The 26717-nt window shown below is 44.1% G+C and overlaps 1 protein-coding gene across 1 annotated transcript in view; it reads right to left on the bottom strand.

Annotated features, from left to right (window-relative positions):
* Nucleotides 1–22895, bottom strand: part of MOGAT1 (monoacylglycerol O-acyltransferase 1) — a 36383-nt gene extending 13488 nt beyond the window's left edge. Inside the window, exons 1-3 of the mRNA XM_053310697.1 lie at nt 22802–22895; nt 6733–6911; nt 4685–4889 (exon numbers count right to left, since the gene is read on the bottom strand). Of these exons, the coding sequence (XP_053166672.1) occupies nt 4685–4889; nt 6733–6911; nt 22802–22895 (478 nt within the window). The remainder of the gene's footprint in view (nt 1–4684; nt 4890–6732; nt 6912–22801) is intronic.
* Nucleotides 22896–26717: the final 3822 nt, after the last annotated feature.

The following is a 26717-nucleotide window of genomic DNA, read 5'->3' as shown; positions in this document are numbered from 1 at the left end:
TGTGTTTCTCCCCATGTTATCTGCCTGAAGGACTCGCATACTGAGGCTCTCAATCTTACTAATCAATGTCTAAATATTTTCATATCAAGTGATTTACATGAGTAAATTAAAATCTGTTAGGGGACATTTTTATTCCGCTCAGCAGGACACCACAAGGTGTGCAGGTTTGTCTAGAACTTGGACCGTGTCTTGCATTAACCATACTATTCATTGCTAGGTCACCCTACAAAACCTTAAGTATGTACGGTATACCGAGAATCATTTTTCTTCAGCTGCACACATTGTCTAAAACTGTGAAGAATTAACGTTCCAGATTATTCCCCACCCGCTTGTACTTCAGATGTCCTCTGGATTGCAAATCAGCATGTTGAGAAATGATATTCTCATAACTGTCATTTCCTACTCATACTCAAAAACTCTCTATTCATCAGTAGAGGTATTACTACAGAAAATAGAGGGAATGATATATACCCAAATTGTATTATTGTTATTTATTATCTCTCTTTCTGAAAGAACTAGAAATGTTATGCTAACTTGGCAAAGAGACACCTTTTTATGTGGTGATTCTCTTTATTGAGGAGGGGGAGAGTAACTGGCCCTATCCATCCCCAGCACAGTACCTCCAGTGACTGTTGCTGGTGTCTATCTTATGTTTTTTTTTTAGATTGTGAGCCCTTTGGGGACAGGGATCCATCTTATTTATAATTTCTCTGTGTAAACCACCCTGAGCCATTTTAGAAATTGAATAGATAATAATAATGATCTTTATGGATGGAGAAATGGAGCAGCTGCAGGCAAGTGGGCAGAACTGGCAGACTTGGACTGACCCTCATTTGTCAGTTTCACAAAAATCTGAAGGGAGGGGCTGAGAACAAAGGAAGCCAAAAACTGCCCCATGTTAATCAATGAGACAGAACAACCTATCTCACAGGCTTGTTGTGAAGATAAATATAATCCTGTACATTAGGAATGTTTGGCACTGAACCAGTTTGGGCGACGTCTGAATTGGTTTGGCGGTGCCGAGGGGTGGTAGGGAATGGTGAGCTAGCTCTTTTTAAATGAGGCGAGCAGGTCTTTACCCTATGCAACTTCCTGCTGCAATAGCATTCCCCCCAAGAACCCGCACACAGCACTAGAATGCACATGGCATCCGTGCATGCACGGATTCCATTTGTGTGGTCAGCAACACTACGCAACACTGCATGCAGGTTGTTGTGGGGAGCACCGTTGCAGCAGGAAGCTGAACTGAGCAGCAGTGAGCATGGAAGGACCTGCTCTCCTTATTTTTAAAGATCCCACTTACCACCCCTAGCAGCGCCAAACCAATGCACAAACTTCAGTCTGTGCACATCCCCGCCTTAGGATTCTTTTAATGAAAGGCGGTATAAAAATCTAACAATAAATAAAAACAAATAAATCCCTACTGTACACTGCTCTGGGCTTCTTGGGAAAAGAGTGGGATATAAATGTAAAGGTAAGTCGTTCATGAGGTCAGACAGCAAACAGATTGGTGGAGCTAATGGAACTTAGGAGGGCTTCAGCAAAAAGTGTGAGAATTTTTTTAGCTTGAAGAATACTCCCTCAAGACAGGAAACTCTTCTGCTTCTGAGGAGGAAAGCTATCCGCAAAAGAAAATGCTGAAGCTCTGTGGCTCCATCTCCAGTAGGGTAATCCTGTTCTGTTTCAGAAGAGGAAGGTGTTTGAACAATTAATCTCTTTGTGTTACAGAATAACACCACCAGCTGCTGGTGGCAAGTTCTGAGAGAATTTCCTCACAACTCCCCAGCTTTATGGGAACACTCTGGAGATTTAGATAACCACAATAAAATTTAACAGAAGAAGTGTGCCTCAACCCACTCTGCAGCACTTACACAAAACCGAAGATACCTGCTTCTTAGCACTAACTCTTTGAAGACACAGGGCTGGATGAAAAGGAGATAGAATTGAGCTACAGTGTTCCCTCCTTCCACAAAATAAAATGTGAAAGTGAACCAGGATCTAGGCCTCCCAAACTACAACTATTATGAATATTTATATACTGCTTTTCAACAAAAGCTCTCAAAGCAGTTTGCACAGAATGAATGGATGAATAAGATGTAAGATATTGATTGAAAATGTCCTATTGTATGCACACTGAATAATGTGTAGATTACAATACATGTGTACAGGTCTGTATGGGCACACAGTGTGTGTACACAGACTGCATGTGCACTGAGCATAACATGTGAATAGGGCTCCTGAAGACAGCCTCCATGTAGTTCCAACAAATGGCTAGCTGTTTAAGCTGTGGCCAGCTACATGCCTGGCAGCAGTTCCTAGAAATTCCCAAGAAACTTGCATGGGAGATGCCATAAGTGGGAACTGCTCTTCTGGAATTTCCTACCAAATCAGATATTATATTGTGTATAATCTGAAGTAAGGTACATGTTCCAGAAAAGCATAATTTTTACTTTGAAAGAATGCCCAAGTGGTAAAAACAGATTTATCATATGTTGTGAACATTTGCATTCTATGGCTCTCCAGAGTCCTCTTCAGACATTATAAAAACCTGGGAGTGCTGTACTCAAGTAGAGCATCCTTGAGAGCACATTCTGAATCCTTTGAACTGCTTTTCAGGCACATTCCTATCTATTAGTCAATGGACTTGTCCTCCATGAATTTCTCTAAGCCCCTTTTAAAGCCATCCAGGCTTGTAGACCACATCCCGTGGCAGAAAATTCCATAGGTGCACTCTGCAAAAAAAGTGTTTCATTCATTCTAAATTTCCTGGTGATTAGTTTCATGCTATGACCCCTGGTTCTGGTTCTAGTGTGGTGCGAGAGGGAGAAAAATGTCTTTCTAGCCACTGTGTTATTGATCTGAATGGGGTCTTCTTTCATAAGCCAGCCCATAATGGCTGGATAAGCATATTCAACATTCCCCAAGGTCTCCATTGTTCCAGTGGATCACACCTATTTGTTAAACTGTTCTGCAGTTACTGTTTTGCTGTTTAACAAATAGGAGTTGTGATATTTTGGACCAAAACAAGGTTGCGATAGATTGCACAAATATCTTATTGTTCAATTCATTAGAAATTCAGTGAAAAGCTAGCGTGAAATTCTACTTCTCAGATTACCATTTTACTTCTAAATCCTGTTGTCCTCTATTAATGAGTGACAGATTCTAAGTTTCACTTTTGTAAAGTTATTCACTGTTTGAACACAACAGGGAATGTATTCAGTGAATGGAAGCAATTATGGTTGATAAAGATGTTATGCTTTTCAGTGCCTGCACCCCACCCCAAGTTTGAAAACACACTTCTTGCTATGAAATTGTTTTCCCTGAAAACCAATGTAACACAGGACCGCTATGGCATCACTGCCAGTGCTATTACTATGACATTTTGAGTTTATAATACTGTTACTTCTGAAATTTATTTCTGCATATTCATCTTGAAGTGGAGGCTAAAGCCCTACCCATATGAAACTAAAATTCCCATGTTTTGTGATCACTCAGTAATTTCAGTAGTTAGTATGATCCATGTGATGTACAGTTTGTACATGGATCTGGTAAGATGTGAGTTCAAGTTCTATTTCTGACTGTAGTGTATTTATTATATAGCCATCTATAAAAATGGAAACAATATTCTTATAGGACAGGAAATACAACAGATTTAAAACATTTTGCAATTAGCAATGCTTTACACATACATCATCTTCATATTATTCTTAAGACTTTTACATCCAGTTATGGCCCCATCCAAAACCTCACTTCCTGCAAAAGTCTCCAAAACTTGCAAGACTTGCGGCAGCAAGAGAGTTGCAACAGAGCTTTCACAGCAGAAGTTCACAGCTCTGGAAGTCTTCTTATGAAGTCATAAGAATATTAGGAGTAGCCATATGCTGAGCAAGAACAATGGTCCACCTAGCTTACTCTACACTAATCGGCCACGGCTTTCCACACAGAAAACTTTCCCAGCCCTAGCTGGAGTTGCTAAAGATTGAATCTGGAACCTTCTGCATGTAAAACATGTGATCTACCACTGGGCAACAATCTCTACTATGTCCAGACAAGTCATGAAAGTTGCACCATTCTGGGGCATGTGGATTCACTTCTTCCCCAGTAGACTTTTGAGGACAGCTACTTAGTGTAGTTTTGCTATTTCTTCTTTTTGATACATTAGCACTACTGGGTAGCATCCAGAGTGGTGTGTGCAGAATGAAGAGTTAGTAGAAGCAATTCTCCCCTTCCCACTCCCCCCACTGCAGCTGGAAAAGCCATTGTTTAGGGCCAAGGATCCTCAACAATCTTGGGTGCTGTGCTGGCAGCTTCAGAAAGTGACCCTGGAAACTGCAGATATGCCTTCTGTTAGTGGAGCAGAAGGTACCTCTGTGCTTCTTTTCTCTCCCCTTGCATCCTACTGGTGCGGCATCTCAACCCCAGCGACAGATTTTCTCGCAGCTCAGGGAGGAAGAAGACACTTGCATGTGCTAACTCCTCATTCTCCACATGCCACAATAGATGCTGCCCATTATCATTTCAGAATATTTGCATTATATTCCTGTCTAAACTGATACAACAGTGTTCATATACCAGAGTTTACTTAGAGATATTCGTTTTGTACAGTTCATTTAAATCCATACACATTTGACTTAATTACTAAATATATTTGACTTAACTACAAAAATGATCCAACACTACTTACCACCACCCATTATATAATCTCTGAAGAAAGGACATTTGAACCAGAAATGAAAGATGTGAAGGTAGGGAGTCAGACCTGGAAATAACGTCTTAAACCCTGTGTGCTCTGTGCAAAAGTTTCCAAAGGCTCCAGCAACAAGGACACCATGAGGATGAAATCCAAAGAGGTAGTTTTGACTTGGATCTAAATCAGAGGTTTTTATGAGCTGGAACAAATGCCCATTAAAAACGTTTTACTCCATTTGACTTGCAAATCAAAGAAGAAAGCAGATTTTGTATGATATACTATATAGTGTAGATATACCACTTTGTGTTTTGACTATCTTAACACTTCATATTAAGAGTACATAACATTTCAACCCTATGTATGTTTACTAGAAGCAAATCCTGCCAAATTCAATGTACATTATTTCCAAGCAAGCATGCAAAGGATTGCAGGCTAAGAGATTTAGAATACAAACTCCATTATCTCACCTTTTGTCTTTTGACTACAAAATTCAGCTTTAACAACAAACATGACTGCCAAAGTTCTCTTTTTTCCACTCAGAACTAATCTATACTTGCTTGATGGGAGAGACATCTTTCCTGGAATTATTACACTTGTTGCAGCAAAGTTAGTATGTTCACTATTGCTTCCTGTCCTGTGCTGCTTTTTTGTGCATTTACAATCATCATGTGCAAAGTGACAGCACAAGCATAATATGGTACAAGTAGTAAGATGAGGGGAAAGGGTCAGGCTGATTCACTTATTTGCAAGTGACTGTATTGTGCCTTCAGATGACAGGCTGCAGCACCCATGTGGAAGCAAATTCACTCACAAATGGTTGTCTCAGCCTACCATTTCAAGCCAAAGGGTTGAAGGAAGACAATGTTCTGCATTTTGTCCAGACACTGCGAGTGACATTACTTCTTTAATGAGCTACTGACTTCCTGAAACAACAACAACAAAATGGAGTCTTTTCAGGAACACCACCTTGGATGGGGTGCAAACCACATCAGCTTTTCTCATCACACTGAGCATATTCCAGGAAAAACAGCTGACAAACCCTAAGCCAGATCTGGATTTGATCCAAGTCGCTAGCCCTACTGATAGGTCTTTATTATTTAAAATATTATACACTTCCATTTACAAAAGTGCTTCAAGGTGGCTTACAGTAAGGACTTTAAAATACAGTAAAATATATCATTTATTTATTGAATTTATATACAGCCTAGTATAGTAATCTCTAGGCGGTGTACAAATATATGCAATCAATAAAAAATTTAAAGACACACGACTGATAAGAAAAAGAACACACAAAGTAAAAGCAGCAGAATGGAATTTAAAAGGGTCAGATATCACTAAAAGCCACTGACAGCATGAGCAAATAATTCAGAGCTGGTCTTGTGGTAGCAAGCATGAATTGTCCCTTTGCTAAACAGAATTTGACTTGGCTTGCATTTGAATGAAAGAACACATGTGAGTGCTGTAAGATATTCCTGTTACAGGATGGGACCATAGTGCAGTGGAAAAGCATCTAACACGCCCTGGCATCTCCAGGTACGACTGGGAGAGACTCCTGCCTGCAACCCTGGAGAGCCACTGCCCGTCAGTTTAGACAATACTGAGCTGGATGGACCAATGGTCTGACTCAGTATAAGTCAGCTTGCTATGTTTTTCTCCATTACAGTGTTTAGAAAGCATGTTAAATCCTTGCTTTTTGCCCAGGCTTTTGTATGATTGTCTCTACTCCGCTGCTTTGTATTATGTACAGTTCTTATGCTTGTATTTTAAATCTTTTTAGTCAGATTTGTGGGGTTTTTTTTAGCTTAAGATTTTAAGTGTGTCATTTTTATAGTCTTGTTTTTAATTTTTGTGTGAACCGCCTTGGGATTTATTTATTTTTAATGAAAGGGGGTATACAGATTTAACTAACTAACTAACTAACTAACTAACTAAATAAATAAATGTTCCTATTGCTTCGCCTGGAGGCTAAGAAACAACAAATGAGGCATCAGGCAAGCATCATGTCACAATTTGAAAAATTCACTGTGTAAGGTTTAACTCACATGAATTGGAAAATATTCCGTAAAGTACTTCCAGACAGTCCACTGTCTTATCCACTGGGATCTTCTCCCTCCAGTGTGCGGTGTTTCCCAGTCAAGGTAGAGCCAAAGTGCATAAAAGACTGAGATGACCCAATAATCTCCAAAAAGAAAAATTATGAAGATCATACAGCAACATTGTGCTACAAAAAAGAAAAAGAAAAACTCAAAACATTTGAAATGACCATTACAACTCTCCTCTCGTGGCTTTGCTTCGAGGCAGTCTTCTTCTCCTTTCTCACTGTGAGATCTATGGGTTGCCAAGAGTGGCCTCTTGATGGCTACTCACTTCCAGTCACTGAGGGTACACAGAGAGGCACCCCCAGTGCCCACTCAGAAGAAAGCCACGGAACTCAGTTCCTTCCGAGATTAAAATAAAAAATAAACCCAATCCCAAATGTTTTCCAAAGATAATACTTGCTTTAATTCAGGCAGGTTTGGTTTTGGTTTTGTCAGGACTGACCTGTGCTGGGAATCAGAGAATCTGCATACTGCTGCCCGCTAAACTACAGGATCCTTGTTAGGCAAGGAGTTCTCAGGGCCTGCACTGACCTCACCCTGCCAGGCTGCTCACTGGATCCTTCCAGGACACACACAAAAGGCTTCCTTTTCTGTCTCTCTCTTTTCTTTTATTGCAATAATGTTACCGTGGATAAACATGACCAAGGATAAGAATCATACATGTGAATATAATGTGGGGGGTGGGGAGAAATCCCTTAAACATAAAGAGACACAACTAATGCAGGAGGGGGGAAAGGGATAAGAAAGAAAGTGGGGTACACCTCCTTCAAGGATATACAGCTTTTATTTCAAAGCATAAACAATTCATTAAAGTTTGACGAAATTGCTGAAAATTCCTCTTCTTCACCTCGCCGACCTTCCAGTGTTGTATTATAATCCTTTTGGCAACACCCCAAATGCAAAGAATCCACAATTCTTGATGTAGTGCTAGATTCCATATGCTAGGGATGTACCCCAACTAAACATGAACGTCCTTAATGGGCAATGATAACTGCAATGCCATATTAACTACCTTATGAATTTCAAGCCGAAATGATGCAATAACCAGTCAGGATGAAAGCATATGTGTAAGTGGGCCCTCATACAGATCACCCCTCCAACATCTAGTAGCCTGCAACCATCTTTTATTAAACATTCTCTGAGAAAAATACATAACTAATTAAGATGATCCCCCATCCCCAAAGGGCTCACAATCTAAAAGGAAACATGAGGGATGCTGTGCTGGGGTTGGATAGGGCCAGTTGCTCTCCCCCTGCTAAATTTAAGAGGATCATCACTTTAAAAGGTGTCTCTTTGCCCTGTTAACAGGGGCTTGGGACTCACTGTTCCAGCCTAAAACTGAAGATAAATAAATGCCCAATGATCAGCCTGAAAATGCAGAAAATTAAATCATTCTTCAATAGACAATTGAAGTTTACGAAGTGAAAATATGGGTGGGTGGCCTTGTCATAAGAAATCATTAACTAATTTATACAGAGGCGTAACTAGGGAAAATGGCGCCTGGGGCAAGCACTGAAATGGCGCCCCCCCGCGCCACAACATGCTACATTATACTTAGGTTTTTCCTCACAAGCGCCTGCCGCCGCCGCCAAGCCAGGCCACTGACTGGCCGCCAGGCGCCAGCAAAGCAATGGGGGGGGCACGTGCGGCGCGGAAGGGACCGCTCGTGGGGGATGGGCTGCCTACGTGCTCCCTTGACTGCTGCAGCGCTGCTGCACTGAGCAGGAAACATTTGTATTAACAAAAAATTAAAAAATAATTTTTAAAAAATTGTCGTGTTGGCGCCCCCCATGTGACCATAAAAGATGGCGCCCGGGGCACGTGCCCCCCCTGCCCCCCTATAGTTACGCCTCTGAATTTATAAACTTGCTTTCTGCCTGCACTCAGAAAGGTCTCCTCGACTGGTGTACTCCATCTGTTTTCTCTAGTTGGACTACTTGGCTTCTCTGACTTTTGGCTCTGACTTCTGGTTTGCCTACCTAACTTGACCTGGAACTCTGACCCTGATCTCCAGCTTATTGCTTGACCCCATGTTTGTCTACATGGCTTTAATGTTAATTCTGGCTTGCTTCCTGACTCCAGTTCCTGGCTTATGCCCTCACTTCTGGTTGTCAGGCCCTCCTGGTCCTGTCTTTAGGTTGCCCCCAACTATCATTTTCATGGCTGGGAGAGCTAGCTAGGTTTCAGCCCCTGGGTCTTTGCAACCCTCCTCTGCCATGCTTACCACTACACACTGATTCCCCTTGTACTGCTTAGACCTCCCACTTCATGGGAGGGTGCAGTGCTCAGACCTTGTAGGCAAAGACACTAACTCGAGCTCCTGACAATAGAGGGGTGAAGCGGTGGTGCTCTGATGTGGCGCCATTTTTCTCTGAGAAGAGAGCTAGTCTTGTGGTAGCAAGCATGACTTGTCCCCTTAGCTAAGCAGGGTCTGCCCTGGTTGCATATGAATGGGAGACTAGATGTGTGAGCAATGTAAGATATTCCCCTCAGGGAATGGAGCCACTCTGTGAAGAGCATCTAGGTTCCAAGTTCCCTCCCATTGACTTCTCCAAGATGGGGCTGAGAGAGATTCCTGCCTGCACCCTTGGAGAAGCCGCTGTCAGTCTGTGTAGACAATACTGAGCTAGATTGACCTATGGTCTGACTCTGTATATGGCAGCTTCCTGTGTTCCTCCTTATGTTCCTATAAGTGCTGACAGTATTTTTCCATTTTTGCCTTCAAGCCACGGTAGTCAACAATTCAAATAAATAACTATGTCTAAGGGCACTATTACGGAGTCAGAAGTTACTCTCATTTTCTAACCACCATTCCTGCTGCTGACAAGGGAGTTCTCTAGCTTTGTGCTTGTAGTGCCTACATATAAGTAATCGAAGATCACTGCCCCTAAATCAATACTGAAATATGTGCAGGAACAGAGACTAGCCTCTTGCTGTTGTTCATGGACAATATTTACCCTTTGGAACATTTCATCAAACCTTTGGGGTATTACTTGTCCCTTATAGGAACTTCTCCTTGATTTTGTTTTGACTCATTGGATCTGACATGGAATCATATCAGTCCACCCATATTTGAACTTCAGCCATTCTTTCTGATAACATTCATGATATCAGAAGGAGGCATAATACCCAGCTTTAAATTGATTAATATGAACTTTGGTGAGAATATTTGGTAGATGACTATTACAGACACACACACACACACACACACACACACACACACACACACACACACACACACACACACTTTGGGGAACAAAGAACAGTTGTTTAGCAGCACCCATGATCTAATTTGTTCTTGTAAAGAAGGAGGATGGGGGGGGGGTGTCATTCAAAAATAGATTCCTCCAACAGTCCAAAGCAGTACATTCTATTCCACTGTCTCTAGAGGTTTTCCAGACTTTTATTTTGCCAGGTGGGGGGGGGGATAAGGAATGGAGGACTCTTGCCATTTTTTCCTATTGGAAGTCAATGCAGGAAAACCACACTTACTCAATTTCTCCCAACTGCATTCCATTCACATATGCACCCTGCATTTGAAAATATGTTTTTATTTATTTTATTTTTACATTTTATATCCCACTCTTCCTCCAAGGAGCCCAGAGCGGTGTACTACATAATTAAGTTTCTCCTAACAACAACCCTGTGAAGTAGGTTAGGCTGAGAGAGAAGCGACTGGCCCAGAGTCACCCAGCAAGTCTTATGGCTGAATGAGGATTTGAAATCGGGCCTCCCTGGTCCTAGTCCAGCTCTCTAACCACTACACTACAAGGCATCTCACTTCTATTACAAGCTATGTCTATTCTACCTGGCTCCCAGGAGCTTCCCTGTTTGCAGTTGCATTTCCAAGCTTGGAGACTGCACTTTGTATATGCTCAGGAGCTGCACCGCAATGTGAGCTCTCAGTTTATGGTACACATGGGGACAGGTCACTTAGTTGGCAATGGGCTAGTTGCCTCTGGATTTGGCTGCAAATGAAGCAAATTAGGATAAGATGCACCCCCTCTCTCCAGATGGAAGGCCCAGCTAAGTAGACTCAAGAGTTAAGAATACAGAGTTAACCTTCAAGGACACCCTGTACTTAGAGTGAATCACTTCACTCTCCTCCTTTCACAGGAGATAACGCAGCTTGCTAAAGAACCCATCTTGCCAAACTGGGAGAAAGTAGATAAGAGAGTGAAGTAATTTTCTCCCCATCACAAAGGAGATGAGTCGGTGATGTGGCTTAGAGGTGTACCCCTTGAAATTATTGACAGGATTGTTGGAGAGTCCATCCTGACACAGATATTCTTTCACATACCTGCATACTCTGATTTTCATCATAAATAGCCTCACTTGCAAAAGGCACACCCCCATTGTTTCACCCAGGAAAGAACGATCAGAAACAATGCATTCTGAACAGGCCCTTCTATTCAGCAAAGCATGACAATAGGAACCTGCCCCCAAAGCACGTTTTGGGATAGAAGTGTCCCCAGTTCCATGAACCAGTGTCCCCCGCCCCGCCACCTTTTACTTGGGACTCCATTGCAACAGGTACTCCCTTGTGCTCCACGGAGCATTCCATATGCTCTCTTGCAGCCTACAAAGAGCTTGAAATCACCATTTGGATCGGTCCTTCTGCCAACCCACCCAGCTTGCCTCGCACCGATAAGAAGCTGGATCCACGGAGAAGCATGGCAACCCTATTTAACAGCTAATTCCCCACCAAAGTCCAAACATCCGGAGTGCTGAACAAACACCGCTGGGTCAGTTTCATTAACACTCCCTCCCAGTGTTCCCTCCTACCACTGCAGCTCCCCCTTTGAATTCCTGCCTATGGTTTCCTTCCCTCCTTTGCAGCCCCATATGCACATAGAGAGAAGAAAAGGGGTGGTGGGGGTGGGCGGGTGAGGAAGAGTATATAAGTATTGAATGAGCACAGGAAATATACCAGGAAATACCTCTTGCATCTGGACCGGAGGCACCACACTAGGGATGTGCACAGAACTGCGGAGGCATGGTCCGGCGCCAGCGGTGGGGGGGGGGGAAATCTCCCTTTAAGGGTGTGTGTGTGGGGGGTTGCAATCTCCCACCACTTTTCCCCCACCGGCGCTCCATTTTTTGGAAATGATTTTGGGGCACCAGCATTCCTACCTGCTCCCGCCCCTTTTGTTTGCTGGAAATACCGGAAGTATCAAGCACGCGTGTGTCACACATGCAACACACGACGTGCACGGCGGGCACACATGCACTTGTTACTTCCGGTATTTCCTGCAAACGATGGAGGCAGGAAGGAACGCTGCCGCCCCAAAATAGTTTCTAAAAAAGGTAGGCATGGTAAGAGGGATACTCTCTTTACAAATGCAGATGTAGCTCTTTAGTAATCTCTTTCCCTCCCCCCCCCCCCCCCCCGCATTGGCTAGAAGGAAAACATGGAGGCATGCCAAGTGAACTTGCAACAAAGCAAACCCGAGAGCAGAGGGGAGGGGCTGCTTCCTTCAATGCCACAAGTATAATTCAAAGTGGCTTCGCTCAGCATTTACCCCACAGCATGAAGCCACGCGCGAATGACTCCCAGATGATGCTATTCAAAAGGCTTCACAGAGGCCCATGAAATCCAGATAGCAACAAAAGCTTTACTTTGCTTTAGAGCCAAGGGAGGGCTAATCTTGAGATGTTCCTAGCCCTCCCCTCCTTAACGGCAAGTGTAAAGTCAAAAGAATTTAGGCCTTTGGGGAAACACTAAAAGACACACAGTCACACTCGCTGGAGTTTCAGTGAGCTCATGAATCAGAGATCAATAAACTAGTTTCTCTAAGTCATGAGTTCACTTATTAAAAACTACTGAGGAGATTCCTTCAGTGGCTTTTATTTTAAAAAAAAAGTCAACCACCAAACTGTGTAAATGGAAGGTTCTAGGTGAAAGGTGACTGGCCGCAATATAGGAAACTCCATCTGTCAATATCTGCATGTCTGTCAAAGCAAACTCAAAGAAAAAAATTAGCTGATGGCTAATTACCTAGGCTTGACAGGCCCTGCAAATCAACCCAATGAGAATCTGAACGTGTCTTTGGGCCACTGCTCCTCTTGTGGCTTTAGTTGGTTCTGTCCCTCACAATCAGAAAACCTTCCCTTGATTCTTCTACACGTACGGCTTCTCTTCCCATAACTGTGGTCTTGGTTTTTATTGAATGGGCTGGTTCTGATCCCTCCCACCATGCAATGTGGGATATATGCATGCACAACCCACCCACTGCCAGCATGCCATCCCACAGACTCAAGATCGTGTGTGTTGGGGGAGGGGGTTATATTTGAACTGCCCCTCACAGTCAATTCGAATGCTACTTTAATGTAGCAATACAGATTGGCGGCAGTTAAGCCTTCCCTCTATGAACACATTCTCAGGGAACCAGAGAGAGAGAAAGATATGCTTGGCAAGTGGGAGGGACACTGGATTGTGCTTTATTTTTTACAAAACACATGTAGGCAGAGTTGTTCTGCTCCTGACTGACCACCAGATAAGATACATGTAAAATCCTTTATAATTCCTTTGCTGTTGCATTTTATTTCAAATGCTTACTTCCCATCCTTCCAAAGCTTAATATTTATGAACTTCATCATACCCTCCAACTGTCCCCATTTACCAGGAATCAATCCATACAATCTGATCCATTCTGGAGAAGCATTCTACTAAACATGTTTTCAAAACAAACAAGATGTTTTACAGTCAGTTTCCTAACCCTTGTTTCTGAAGGTAGTCAAACATAATGACAGATGAAGGACTATCATAGGAGGCAGAGAAGAGCCTTCAGCAATATGTAATAATCAAGATGGTGGGCATTTAAGAAGTGTCTCTGTTTTCATCAGTGAAGTGTTAGAAAGTATGGAACTGTATGTACAATTAGTAAACCTTCTGTTTCCTAATTTTAAAAGACCAGTATATTGTGCACATTTTTATAACACCTTATCTAACCAACTTGTTGCCAGGATGCTGAAGAAAATACTTTGATATTATAAAAGGATAAGAGACACAGAGGGGGCGAAAACTCCACTCAAGTCACTGGCTGATGTCCAGATTAAGTTACTCAATAGTACTACTCAGGAGTTACAAGGACTAAAGGTAAAGTGTGCTGTCAAGTCGATTCCGACTCCTGGCGCCCACAGAGCCCTGTGGTTTTCTTTGGTAGAATACAGGAGGCGTTTACCATTGCCATCTCCCGCGCAGTATGAGATGATGCCTTTCAGCATCTTCCTGTCTCAACTAAATTTCAATAGGACTTCCATGGAGTACTGAAGCAAGCTTCTGTCCTGAAGCAGCCGCTGCCCTGAAGCAAGCTCTTTCCTTTGCGATTCATCCACACAGGGTGCTCTGCACATGTAAAATGAAACATGACACTAATTGGATTAAGCAGGGGACCCTTATCCATTGCTATGGCTCTAGCTTCTAATAATGAATGAATAATGAATGGCAGCAGATCTGCACTGCCAGAGCTTTGAATGGGATGGCAGAAAGTCAATTCTCTTCCCTGGCAAAGGAACAAGCAAGTTGTGCAACACATTAGGGTGAAGAATAGTCCCTTTCTGCCAATTGTTCACATGCTATTTTCTTGTATTTATTTTGTTGTAGTCTTTGCCAGTTAAATTAGGCCTAGAAAGGTCTGTTCAGTAAAGGCCCGCCCATCCATATTTAGAATTCTCCTTGCTTGACCTAAGAATGAACGATAGGAACCTTGTCTGCTTAGCTGTATTTCCCCCCCACCCCACGTCTCAAGCTCCAAGAAGCCTCGTTCATCTTTATCCACAACACCGTGTCATTGATCTTTATGGATGATTAATAAGAGCACAACTGCTGTAGTTATACACATACAAATATTTATATTCAACAAAAGTTCCCAAAGCAGTTTATGTAGATATACATAAATAAATAAAACGATTCCCTGTCCTCAAAGGGTTCACAATCTAAAAAAGAAGCATAAGATAGACACCAGCAACAGCCACTGGAGGGATGCTGTGCTGGGATTGGATAGGGCCAGTTGCTCTCCCCCTGCTAAATAAAGAGAATCACCACTTATAAATGGCTCCTCTGCTCAGCTAGCAGTGGGTATCTGTTCTGTTTTTGGCACAAACTAGAGTAAAGGCGAGACTGATGAAATGCAAGCCAGAAGTTGAAAAAGAGTTTGACTTTGACAAATTCAGGCACAGGACTGCAAGTTGCTATTAGTCATGGAGAAATATCACAAAGGCTCTGCTATTACAGGATACATTTAGACTTCTGGCTGTCTCTGGATTGATAGAAATATAACCCTCCTTCCAATTCTTCATTCTTTTCCAGCTCCTCCTCCTCAACGCAATGTGGAATTCCAATGAAACACATGTTCTTAATTTGGAAGTTCTTGGCATGCTCTTCATTTCTTTTGCCAGAAACTGTATTAGTACTGTGGGCTCCAAATTTAGCATAATAATAAAATATATTTAATTCTTGTAGACATGCCTCAGCCTCTGTGGGGATGCGTCTCAGCAACCCAGCTGATTGGCTGGGCAGCGGAGCGGAGGGACGCACCTGATTGGCTGAGGCGCGTCTCAGTGGTGGAGGACAGAGGCGGCGGCGGGCCTTGCTGGGCCATGGAGACCAGGGTGGCGGTGGGCCCGGCCCGGCCGGGGAGGCCAGTGGCAGCGGGCCCGGCCCGAAAGCGGAGGCGATGGAGGCGGCGGCACTTGGCCGGGCCGGAGACTGGGGCAGGGGGAGAGAGGCGGCGGATCCGGCCCAGTGCGGAAGCCAGGCGAGGAGACGGCAGCAGCCCGGCCGGAGACTGGGGCGGGGGGGGGAGGTTGCCGGCCCCCAAAAACGCACAGATGCTCTGTGCGGGGGTCAGCTTGTAATAATAAAAAGAATAAACATGACCAATTACATTGAAGCAAAGAGCTGAAGGGGGCCTTGTAGGGCCATCTAAGTCAACCTCCTGCTCACTGCAGGAAATCCAGAGATGTTGGAGAACTCTCCAAAAGATGGGAAATAATATATTTTTAGTTAATTGTACAATGTTGCTTAAAATGGCCTAAGTACAATGTGCAAAACGGAGCCACTGCCTATGAAATGTGTTAATTAGTTGAATAGATGCACATAAGGTTCCCACTCAACTGGAAAAATACCCAGCCTGACACTGGTTGGAAGACAAGAGGATGCACTGTCGAAAATTAGAGCTGCATAATCTCGGATGGCTTTCAGAAGAGAACTGAAGCCCTTCCTGCTCAGTCAGGCGTTTAGTTGTATTCTAAATTTGGTTTTAAATGTGATTTTAATGTTGATTGTTTGTTTTTAATCGTTGATTTTATTGTTATAATTTTAACCCATTTGCAAACTGCCATGAGATACTTGTTTTTGGCAGTATATAAATGTGCCAAATAAGAGACAGGAAGCCTGGAACATTTCCACACCGGGCTGTTACCACGAATCTCCTTCAGAAAGAAGAGAGAGTGTGCATTCACAAACCGGCCAAACTTACCCCAAAGTCCATTCGATATCCTTGGAAGCACTCCACACACAAATCGGGCTTTGTCTTACAAATTCTAGCTTATCTCAATGTATTTCCAGGTTTTTAAAATGCTGGTTTTAAGTGAGTTTTCTGGCTGGAGCAGGTAGGGAGAGGCACTGAAGTTGAATCATTAACATAAGAGGGAAATGATCTTTAGTAATGCAGATATAGCTCTTAAGAAATGCAAACCGAGCTGGATTGCCTGGCTGCAGGAAGCAAACTCTTTAAGTTCTAGTTACAAAAGTAAAACCTCTGTGTTTGCTCAAATTGACTTTTTTGAACAATATTAGTCTGCTTGCTTAAGGTTTTCGCTGGTTAAAATACCATGCATGTGTTGGAAAAAAAGGGGAGAAATCTGTTAGTGTATACAAATGCTCCCATTCTAGGAAACGAAGTTTTGAAGAGGCAACATTGTATTCCTACCCAAGGAGCACTCTCTCTCACTCCCACTCTCCCCATTGGCTAGAAGGAAAACGCAGAGGCATGCAAAGTGAACCTGCACCAAAAGGAAACCTGAGAGCTGAAGGGAGGGGCTGCTTTCCTCATGCTGCGAGTGTAATTCAAAGTGGCTTCGCTCAGTATTTACCCCGAGAGCTGGAAGCTGTGTGTGGGAAAGGTCCTGGCTTCCTATGCTCTCTTAATTTAATGTTGTTCCTTTTTTTGCATACACATATACCCATCAGGTTGGAGGCTTGGAAGTAGGTGTGTAAGTGCAAATGCTGCTGTCCCATATGTGCAAATTTTATTTTGGCTATTACATGCTGCTATTACCCGCAACCCATCCCAACCCACCCCACCCCGCGAAGCCTTACCCTTGGACTGGGGGAACAATAGTGAGGATGAACCAGCTTGCTCAAACCAGCTTGCTCAGTGGTGATGCAACATTCATGTTTACACCAGCAATGGTGGAGAGCAACAGCAGACAGGAGGAAGGTGGATGGCGGGGAGGAACTTCATAGGCTAACTTACTCCACTCATACCCATTGACCATCTGTTCTTCCTTGCCTACATTACAATATGCAGTAGCTGACCTGGGAAGATGAGTAGCACATGGCACATCCACAGAAGACCAGAGAAGTGCTCTATAGGCTGCAGCCACTAAATGCAGCAGAGCAGCCGCCATGGACCAGGGCAGGCTTGTCTCCTCTCTTGGGTGGGAAGGAAGAGGGAAGGAGGGAGTGTGGATCTGAGGTTCAGTCTGGGTTTCATTGTCCTGAGTGTATGATTCAAGTGAAAGAAAGTGCTTAAGTTTCTTGGTGCTCTGTGTATTTGTAATAAGTGGTATATATTAAGGCAGTTCACATAGTTATAAACTGGGTAGGACAAGTGTCCTACCCAGCTTCAGGAGCTGTTCGCGCTCCCTATTTTTGGTCATGTGTGAGAGCTAAAACCTAGGTAGGAGAAGGAGAAAGTGATTGTGTGGGAGGCAGGCACAGGCTCAGATGGCATTTTATTTGCCCTCAGTAATTTGCTGGGTAAAAGTGCTGGGTAGCCTGTGCCCATCTCCCATCTGATCACTTTCCCCCTCCTCCTACCTAGGTTTTAGCTCACACATGACAAAAAATTGGGAGCGTGCATAACAAGGCTGCATAGGATGCTTGCCCTACCCAGTTCATGATTATATTGGCTGCCTTATTGTGTGCATATTTCTGCTTTCTGCATGTTTAATTCATGGACCACATCCTGCATGTGTGTGACTTGGGCTCCGGACTATATTTTCATTCACTTTACTGATCACCACTCCATGTAAGTTATTGCACAGTGACCTTCTCTGTCTTGGATTAACCTGTGAGGGTCCAATATCATGTACAGATGACACTGTTTGGGGGCCAGGAACTAGTAAGCACATGAAACAACTGCACAACATAGATGAACTGAGTGTTTATGTGCAAGCTTCATCTCAACTCAGTAGGCTCTGCCTCCAGGCCATGTCCACGTGCCAGAACTCTGGCTGTGTGCATTGCTGTGGATCAGAGCCTATGCAGCAGATCATATTTCTGAATGCCAGTACGAAGTATTCTCTTATTCTTGTTTTCCCAACGTTCCATTTCCGAGAAAGAATTCTGAGGATCTAAAAATTGGTGAAGCTGGTATTATGATCTTTGTAGAATATTTAGTTCAGAAGAACAAGAAACCCCACATTTTTAAATTATTATTATTATTTTAAAAAAGAGAGCAAGATACTACATCTAGTGGCAAAAAAAGCTAAAAGTGTATCTGTTTGTGCGAAATGCTTAGAAACTAAACTGCCAGGGATGTATGAAAGCTGTGTGCACTTCCAGTAATGAGAGGTTGTGTTCTGCAGATTGTGGTTGCAAGCATGCCAAAGTGTCAGTTTTTTCCTTGCCAAATTCACCAGCAGGGGGAGCCATACCAGCAGGGGGGCAGGGAGCAAAATTACACCCTCCCTAATTCTCTCCATGGTCCCAATCCAGATCGGGGCTCAAGCATATCCTGTTATAGGAAAGGAAAGGTTGTACTGTCAAGTCAGTGTCAACTCCTGGTGACCACAGAGCCATGTGGTTTTCTTGGTAGAATACAGGAAGGGTTTACCATTGCCTTCTCCCATGCAGTAGGGAGATGATGCCTTTCAGCATCTTCCTATATTGCTGCTGCCAGATATAGGAGCTTCCCATATTCTGAAGAAAATAATCTTATCATGCAAAGATGCACGAAGCCATGATATAGGAGACACTAAAAAGTATTTATGGCTTATATGGCGTGCAAGTTAAGATGAGCACCTTAACTTAGAATTTCTTTTTTGAAGTTATAAAGCATAAGTGAAAATGTAAAGCCAACTTAACTTTTCTCTTAAACCAAAGGTTTTTGTACGACTGAATTCTTAGCATGCTTGCAAAGACATCATTACGGTCTCATCATGCATAGTTTGGTTCCTTGATCAAGTTTTCAAAAGCCCTGCTCTGCAATCACCAATACTTTTAAGATATTGATTGGTTTATGTAACAAGTGGTAGGTGGTGGTCATCCTTTGTCCAATCTTGACAGCCTCTCCCAATTAAAGGAGCAGGACTACAATTTATCAGGAAATAATTTTGCTAGGGGGGCAATTATTGGTTTCATGCTTTAGGTCAATGGAGGCTGCCTGCTTGGTGTTTTGATCCAGCTTTGGAAATGGGCTGGGACTTTCAGAACTCTGTAAATAAAGCAAATATAGATCCATGGACTAGAGAGGTTTTAAGAATACCATCTTGGGCAGCATCCAGACTATGTCAGTCATGACTGAGTCCTACTGAAGTAAGTGGATCTTAAGTTAGTGATGCCTAACTTGTCTCACTGATTTCAATTACGCTTATTGTTAACTAGTCTGCATGCTGCCTCATGTAGTTTATGTTTGTATTCCAAACTATCAGATTTCCTAACAACAACGTTATTGTTATTAGTTACACTACTCTAAGTTGTCTCTGGATTTGAACCTTCTATGCCTTATTTATTAATCAAACAAATTTTTACACCGCCCCAAACTTTCATCTCTGGGTGGTTAACAATAGCATAAAACAAGTTAAAACATATACAAAAACTTAAAACAATTTAACAATTTAAAAATCACCCATAAATTAAAATCTTAAAATTTTAAAGAACTGAAAAAGCTTGGGTGAAGAGGTGGGTTTTCAAATGCTTTTTTAAAAAAACATTTTTTTCCTTACAAGCTAAATTCTCTTTTATCTACTACTGCTGAACAGATATTTGGGGTTTATAGGAGAATACTACCCATGTTGTAGAAAGAAAAGTATTAGTTATGAATTTCTAATTGGGGTGTTCTGCAACAGCTTAAAATTGCACAATTGAAACTCTGTTCTGCAATAGCACTGGTGGGGTGCTAGACATAGGCAGCAGCATGGAGGGACATACAGTCTGCGGATTAGCTACATTAAAGTTCCGCCTAAAGTTCCTCCAACTGCAACGATGACAAACTCATATGAAAACACTACCCTAAGTGGCGGAGGTGGATTCCATCACAAGAAGTTATTTAGATCATAGGCTCTGTATTACGAGGGTATTGATCCTATTAATCCTAAATACCTTCACTTGGATGTGGTACTGAAATGAATTAGACCTATACTAGGTCAACCCTAGCCAATGGGTTGACCTAGGCAGTACTAGTCTGTCTTCAGGACAGAAAATACACAGGACTGAACATGAGAGAATTCATGTTCTGTGGTAGCACATAAAGGAAATGAACACATGCAATGAAGTCTCTTGGCTTCCCAAAACGTACAACACATATGTTTCATCTCTGTTCAACATTCGGCAATCTTCCAAAAGAGAGGAGAGAGAGAGAGAGAGAGAACTTTCTAGCACATTTTAAACATGAGTCTTTGCAAGAAAGGAAGAAATCCTACTTTAAACCTTATTTCTACAGTCATAAAGGCTGTTGAAATAATTTAGCACACTAGTCCATGAGCTGGACTAATGGTGCAGTGGGAAATAACTTGACTAGCAAGCCAGAGGTTGCTGATTCAAATCCTCACTTGTATGTTTCCCAAACACCTGTATCAGGCAGCAGCAATACAGGAAGATGCTGAAAGGCATCATATCACACTGCACAGGAGGAGGCAATGGTAAACCCCTCCTGTATTCTACCAAAGACAACCACAGGGCTCTGTGGGCGCCAGGAGTCGAAACTGATTAGACGGCACACTTTACCTTTATAAAGGCTCAGATGGCAGGCAGGCAAGAGTGACTGAATTGTCTGTTTTTAGGCACACTAGATTTTTTTAATTCTACCCTAGCTTTCCAGAAAGCTCGAGGCAACTTACATTCCAACACTATGATTGTATAAAATACAATGTTAATGTATCTTTCTGAAAGTTTGACTACACTTCCTCCAAATCATGTGAGGCTTATGGAACCCCTATTGGTCCAAACAGGACAAGCAGTATCAACAGATGCAGTCCTGACCATGGTGCAAAAAACCCTGTTAGAACTGCTATTTCCAGTAATTCCCTCTTCCCTGATTATTATTATTATATTTATATCCCACTCTTCCTCCAAGGAGCCCAAAGCGGTGTACTACATACTTGAGTTTCTCCTCACAACACCCTTGTGAAGTAGGTTAGGCTGAGAGAGAAGTGACTGGCCCAGAGTCACCCAGCAAGTCTCATGGTCCTCCCCGGTCCTAGTCCAGCACTCTAACCACTACACTATGCTGATTAGCACTGCAACGTTGATTGATTGATTGATTGATTTCTATACCACCCTTCCAAAAATGGCTCAGGGCAGTTTACACTGAGGAAAAATAAAAATAAATAAATAAATAAATAAATAAATAAAATAAGATGGATCCCTATCCTGAAAGGGCTCATAATCTAAAAAGAAACATAAGACACCAGCAACAGTCACTGGAGGTACTGTGCTGGGGGTGGACAGGGCCAGTTACTCTCCCCCTGCTAAATAAAGAGAATCACCACATTAAAAGGTGCCTCTTTGCCAAGTTAGCAGGAGTTACATCTATGAACATCACATCAGGCAAACCCGCAAAGGTACAACTACTCTTATTGCTACAGCTAAGCCCTCAGCTACAATTGAGGCTAAATCAACAATTCTCTAGAATAATAAACAGGAGGGAAAGAATGTGATAAAGAAGTCGAAGACAAACTAGCATTGGCTGGAAGAAGTGAACCAATATGCAACTTTGTTCTCTCTACTCAGTGGCTGAATTAGAAAAAAAAGAAGGATCTTAGATTTAACACATTGAACTGGAAGCAGGATACGAGAGACAAGTGAAATTTCAGAAGGATAATGACACAACTAAGTGAACATGGCACTGCAGAAGAGAGAATAGTTTGCTATGCTAATTTTTACAACGGGAGGGGGAAGGGGTAAAGGTTGGACCCTCTGCCTCTCCCCATCTAACCTATGAAGTGACAGCAAGCAATAAAACTTGTTTAACAGGGGTTTTTTTGTTTTCTGAAGCATAGAGCTCGTAAGGTCATTTTTATTTAACTTGAGAGTTCAGTAACAACGTAGGCCACGTGCCACAGTACAGACACACTGACACCCCCAACTACCCCCCTTTTACTCCCACAGCAATGTCAGTGGTGCCCACTTTGCTCCTACTTCTGCTTGCTGTATCAATTAGTTCAAAACCAGGGATTCTTCCTGCAAGGGATAACTAAGCCACCTTAATAAGGATCTGCAAACTAAGTCTTTATTTCCACGGAGGCAGAAGTAGCTCGAGAGTGATGATCCCCATTTAGCTCAGTGATCTTACCCCCCATGCAAACGGGCGGCTGCACCCGCGTTTAGGATTGCACCCTAGCAGCCCAGGCGTAGGCACTTTTACTCAAAAGTCAACCTTATTAATATGTCCAGTGTGGATTAAATCTCAAGCAATTGTGCAAAATAGGTAAGCCAGCCGCAATAACAGGATCCGTCTTTGGAGTCAAGCGGTATAAAAATTAAACAAATTAATCACAGAAACAGGAGGATGCGCGCGCACAAGGAATAAGCAAGCATCCGAGGAGAAACAGCCGCAGTTACCTAGGAGCACAAAGGAGAAGACCCATTGAAGCACAGCAGCTGTCTGCAGCCTCCTCGCCAGGGGAATCTTGAGAGGGGCAAATTCGACCTTCATGTTGCTTCTGCCCCGCAACAGCCAAAATGACTTTAGAGGAGCTGCAGAAAGGGCGAAAGCAAACAAGCCCTCTCCCGCCTCCCTGCTGAGACAAGGCGAGGCTCTTCTAGTGCTCCAGCTGCCCACCCGCCAGCCAGTTACCCGCCACCACGTGCCGAGAGACGCACCCGATTTCAAGCGTGGAGTCATCTCTTTAGCCCACGAGATGATTAGTTAAGCCAGAGGAGGGGGGGCTACTAGGGGCAAGTGGGGCAACGCCTTCCCATCTCCAAGCACCTCCCCCCACAACATAATAAATCAATTCCCCTGTCCCTCTCCCGTTTTTCTTGCTTTCTCTGTACCGTCTGCTTTTGGTCAGGGGGGTGGCATTTCCACAACCTGCCAGGAGGGGGCCACGCTCCTTCTGGCTTACTTTACAATTTCTGAAGTTGGGGTGGTCAGAATCCGCCGCCCTGTGGTTGTCTTTGGTAGGATACAGCAGAAGGGGTTCACCCTCCGATATTGCCATCTCCCACGCAGTATGAGATGATGCCCTTTCAGCATCTTCCTATATTGCTGCTGCCCGGTATAGGTGGGATTCGAACCCCAAACTTCTGGCTTGCTAAGTCAAGTCATTTCCCCACTGTGCCATTAGGTGGCTCCTCCACCCAAACAAGGATCTTTTTAACGCGAGTAGACCTGGTGGCTGGAACAGTCAAAAGTGCATGGATTTAATTTCCTGTTTGGACGCTGGCTTCCCAACGCTCGGACAGAGGTCAGAGAACAAGCAGGGAAGGAGGCAGGCCAAACTTCAATTACAGAAGGCTGGCCAGCCTGCTGTTACTTGTGGAGGGAGCAAGAAAGAGCCATCTGCACTTAGGGTTTAAGCTGGTCAACATTTACTTTGGGGAGGGGGTTGGGGCATTTTTAACAATTTGGCATTGTCTGCTTCTTGGTTTTTTTCTGTGCCTGGCCTCTCCTGGGGCTTTTGACAGGAGTGCACTTTGCATGGGGAGACCTTCCTTCTCTCCCTGCTTTTGGGGGGGTGAGGTGGGGTGTCTGTTTATTAGAGGGTTTTTCTCTTCTTCCTCCTCCTCCTCCTCCTTCTCCTCCTCCCCCCGTCTTTGGACGCAAGAGAAGCCAAGGGGAAGGGGATGGTGACATACAGCAAGCAGGGCAGCGCCATACCCACTGGCTGTCTTCTGTTTGGCACTCCCCCCCCACAACTCCCTAGTGCAGCCTGGATTGCAAGTACTCAACCAGCATAAGTTTCCAAGCCCAGGTGCAATCCCTGTCTGGCTGCAGCAGGCTATTCCAGTTAAATGCCGCCATCCAGGCGTCCAGTGTCAGCTGATCTGCAAAGCGCCCGCCATTTCATTTTTAACAGGTGCTCCTCCTGGTGGCATTTAAATGGCCAGCATGCTCTGTATGCTGGAATGGGTTGGATTGGGAAGCAGAAACAGCAGTGCCGCCTCAAGGGGCCGTGGTGCCCTTGGCCAGTTTTGTTCTCGTGCCTCTCCCTTTAAAAATAGTTTCTATATTCCCTGCCCCGCATGGCCAATCTCCTGCCATCACCACCCCCCACCGAAAAGCAGCAGTACAATCCGCTCCTATGCACCTTTACCCAGAAGTAAGGGAGCCTCCGCTGGGCCGGGGAGGAGGTAGAGGCTGCTGTTGGCCAGTGAACTGCTTCCCCTGGCTTTTGTGTCAGCAGCCATTCCCAGCCTAAGGTGGCACTCCCCTTGCCTTTCAGCTGTTTTCTATGGCTGTATCCAGAGGTGCTGCTGCTATGATTACCTCCCCCATCTATTTAATCGAAGTAGCCCAGCAATTCAAACGGCATCTGGTGGGCCACTGTGTGAAACGGGATGCTGGACTGGATAGGCCTTGGGCCTGGTCCAGCAGGGCTGTTCTCTTGTGTTCTTATGATATTTCAAAGGATCCAGACAGCAGGTCAGTTTACTCATCATCATCATCATCATCATCATCTTTATTTGTTAGCTGCCCCATAACAAATTGTTCTCTACACATGTAGAGACAGGAGTGGGGGGGGGAGTTGGAAGAACCTGGGCCGCGGTGCTCAGGGGCTGCACCTGGTGCCGCTCTGCATTTGGCCTCATTAGCATCCAGAGCTGCGCACCCCATTTCCAAGTGAACTTCGGCCGGTGATGCATTCGCAACATGGCTGGGAGTGCCTCTCCCTGCTTGCAAAAGCGGAGAGGCACATTCCCGGCCAGGCTGGTAACCCAGCGGCAGCATTTCTGAAAGGCTTCAGCCTGAATGGGAACATGTGTCTCTGCTTTTGCAAGCCCGGAGAGTCGCTCCTGGCTGCACTGCGAACACGGCGCTGGCTGAAGTTTACTTGCAAACGAGGCGCACAGTCCCCCTTTGCTAATGTTACCACACCCCCTGCGTCTGACGTCAGATGCAGGGGGCATGGCTGGGGTGGTGGGGGCTGGCGGTGGCAGGATGGACAGGGACCGCCGGTGTCCTCACTCCGCCACTGTGCAGAGAGAATTAGAAAGTGAGGTTCCAAATATTTTGCTCTGTTCCTTCTTTCAACGCACCCCAGGCTGCATTTGCAAAACAATCTTGCAAAACAATCTTTCAACACGCCTTCGCACTTGCAGAATAAATCTCCCGGAGCTTTCCCACACAGGGTTTCCAGGCAGCTCTCGGAGTATCCGATGAGGGAAGTCACTTTGAATGAAACTCGCAGCATTCGGGGAGCAGCCCCTCCCCTCTCCACTGCGAGTTTTCCTTTGTGTAGGGTCTGTGTTTTCCTTGTGGTCTATGCCTTTCTAGAGGAGGGATCCCAGCTTGGATGGCATGCAAGGAAATGCTCATTTCTGCAAAAGACTAAATCCTCCTCCCAGATCTCCCCACTTCCAAAAACTTTCAAAGAGCAAAAAGCCTGAAAACTTGCTCTTATCATGTAAATGTAAAGACTGATGTCAGCACTTTGCATCGATTTTCCAGGAAACTTTTCTGGAAACCAGCATTTACAAAATGCTGACGTAAACCAGGACGAGCTGAAATCCAGTAGGAACAGCCTGGTTTGTATGGGGGGTGCTTCCAAAGACATCAAACTGACCTTGGTGGGAATCTCGCTTTAGTGAAAACATACTACTGTGGCCGAGGGGTGGCTTTGGGGGGTGGGGAGCAGAGTAGTCCTTCTCTCTTCTCCCTTCCCCCTGTGGTGGTGGGGACCAGGAGTAATGCTGGGCCCATCCGTTCAGGCCAGCGTCTTTAAGCAACTGTGAGGCGTGCCTGCACAGTTGAGATTGTCACAAGCCCATGACGTCATGGGCTTGCAATGATCTCTAAACTGCGCAGGTGCACCTCACAGTTGCTTGAAGAGGCTGGCCTGAACGGATGGGCCCAGCATCACTCCTGGTCCCCACCGCCGCCAGCTAACAAGGACTCGCCAGTCTCTGCTCCCAAGGACTCCCAATTAACATCTGAAAATTGTGCAGCTTGAGCAGTCATCAACTATGCAATTTAGGGGGATCCTGGACCCAAGCCTCTCAGTGGTGTCTCAAACTGAGGTGACTACCAGGAGTGCCTTCCTTCTATCAGCTTTAGTTTATAGGCCAACTGTGTCAATTTCATGGACAGAATAATCTTAAAATAGTCATCTCAGAATAATCTCAAGCACATGCTTGAGATTATTCTGAGATGACTGTTTTGAGATTGCGTTTGAAATTGACTAATCTTATTCATTTATTTATTTATTCATTTCATTTCATTTCTAAACCGCCCCATCCAATGGCTCTGGGCAGTGTACAACAAATTTAAAAAGACCTAAAAACACACCCTATTTATAACACAGTTCCCAAAACA

This window comes from Hemicordylus capensis, chromosome 3, assembly GCF_027244095.1.
Source record: "Hemicordylus capensis ecotype Gifberg chromosome 3, rHemCap1.1.pri, whole genome shotgun sequence".
Classification (NCBI taxonomy): domain Eukaryota; kingdom Metazoa; phylum Chordata; class Lepidosauria; order Squamata; family Cordylidae; genus Hemicordylus; species Hemicordylus capensis.
The sequence above is the reverse complement of the archived record's forward strand: the minus strand, read 5'-3'. Positions and strand labels throughout refer to the sequence as shown.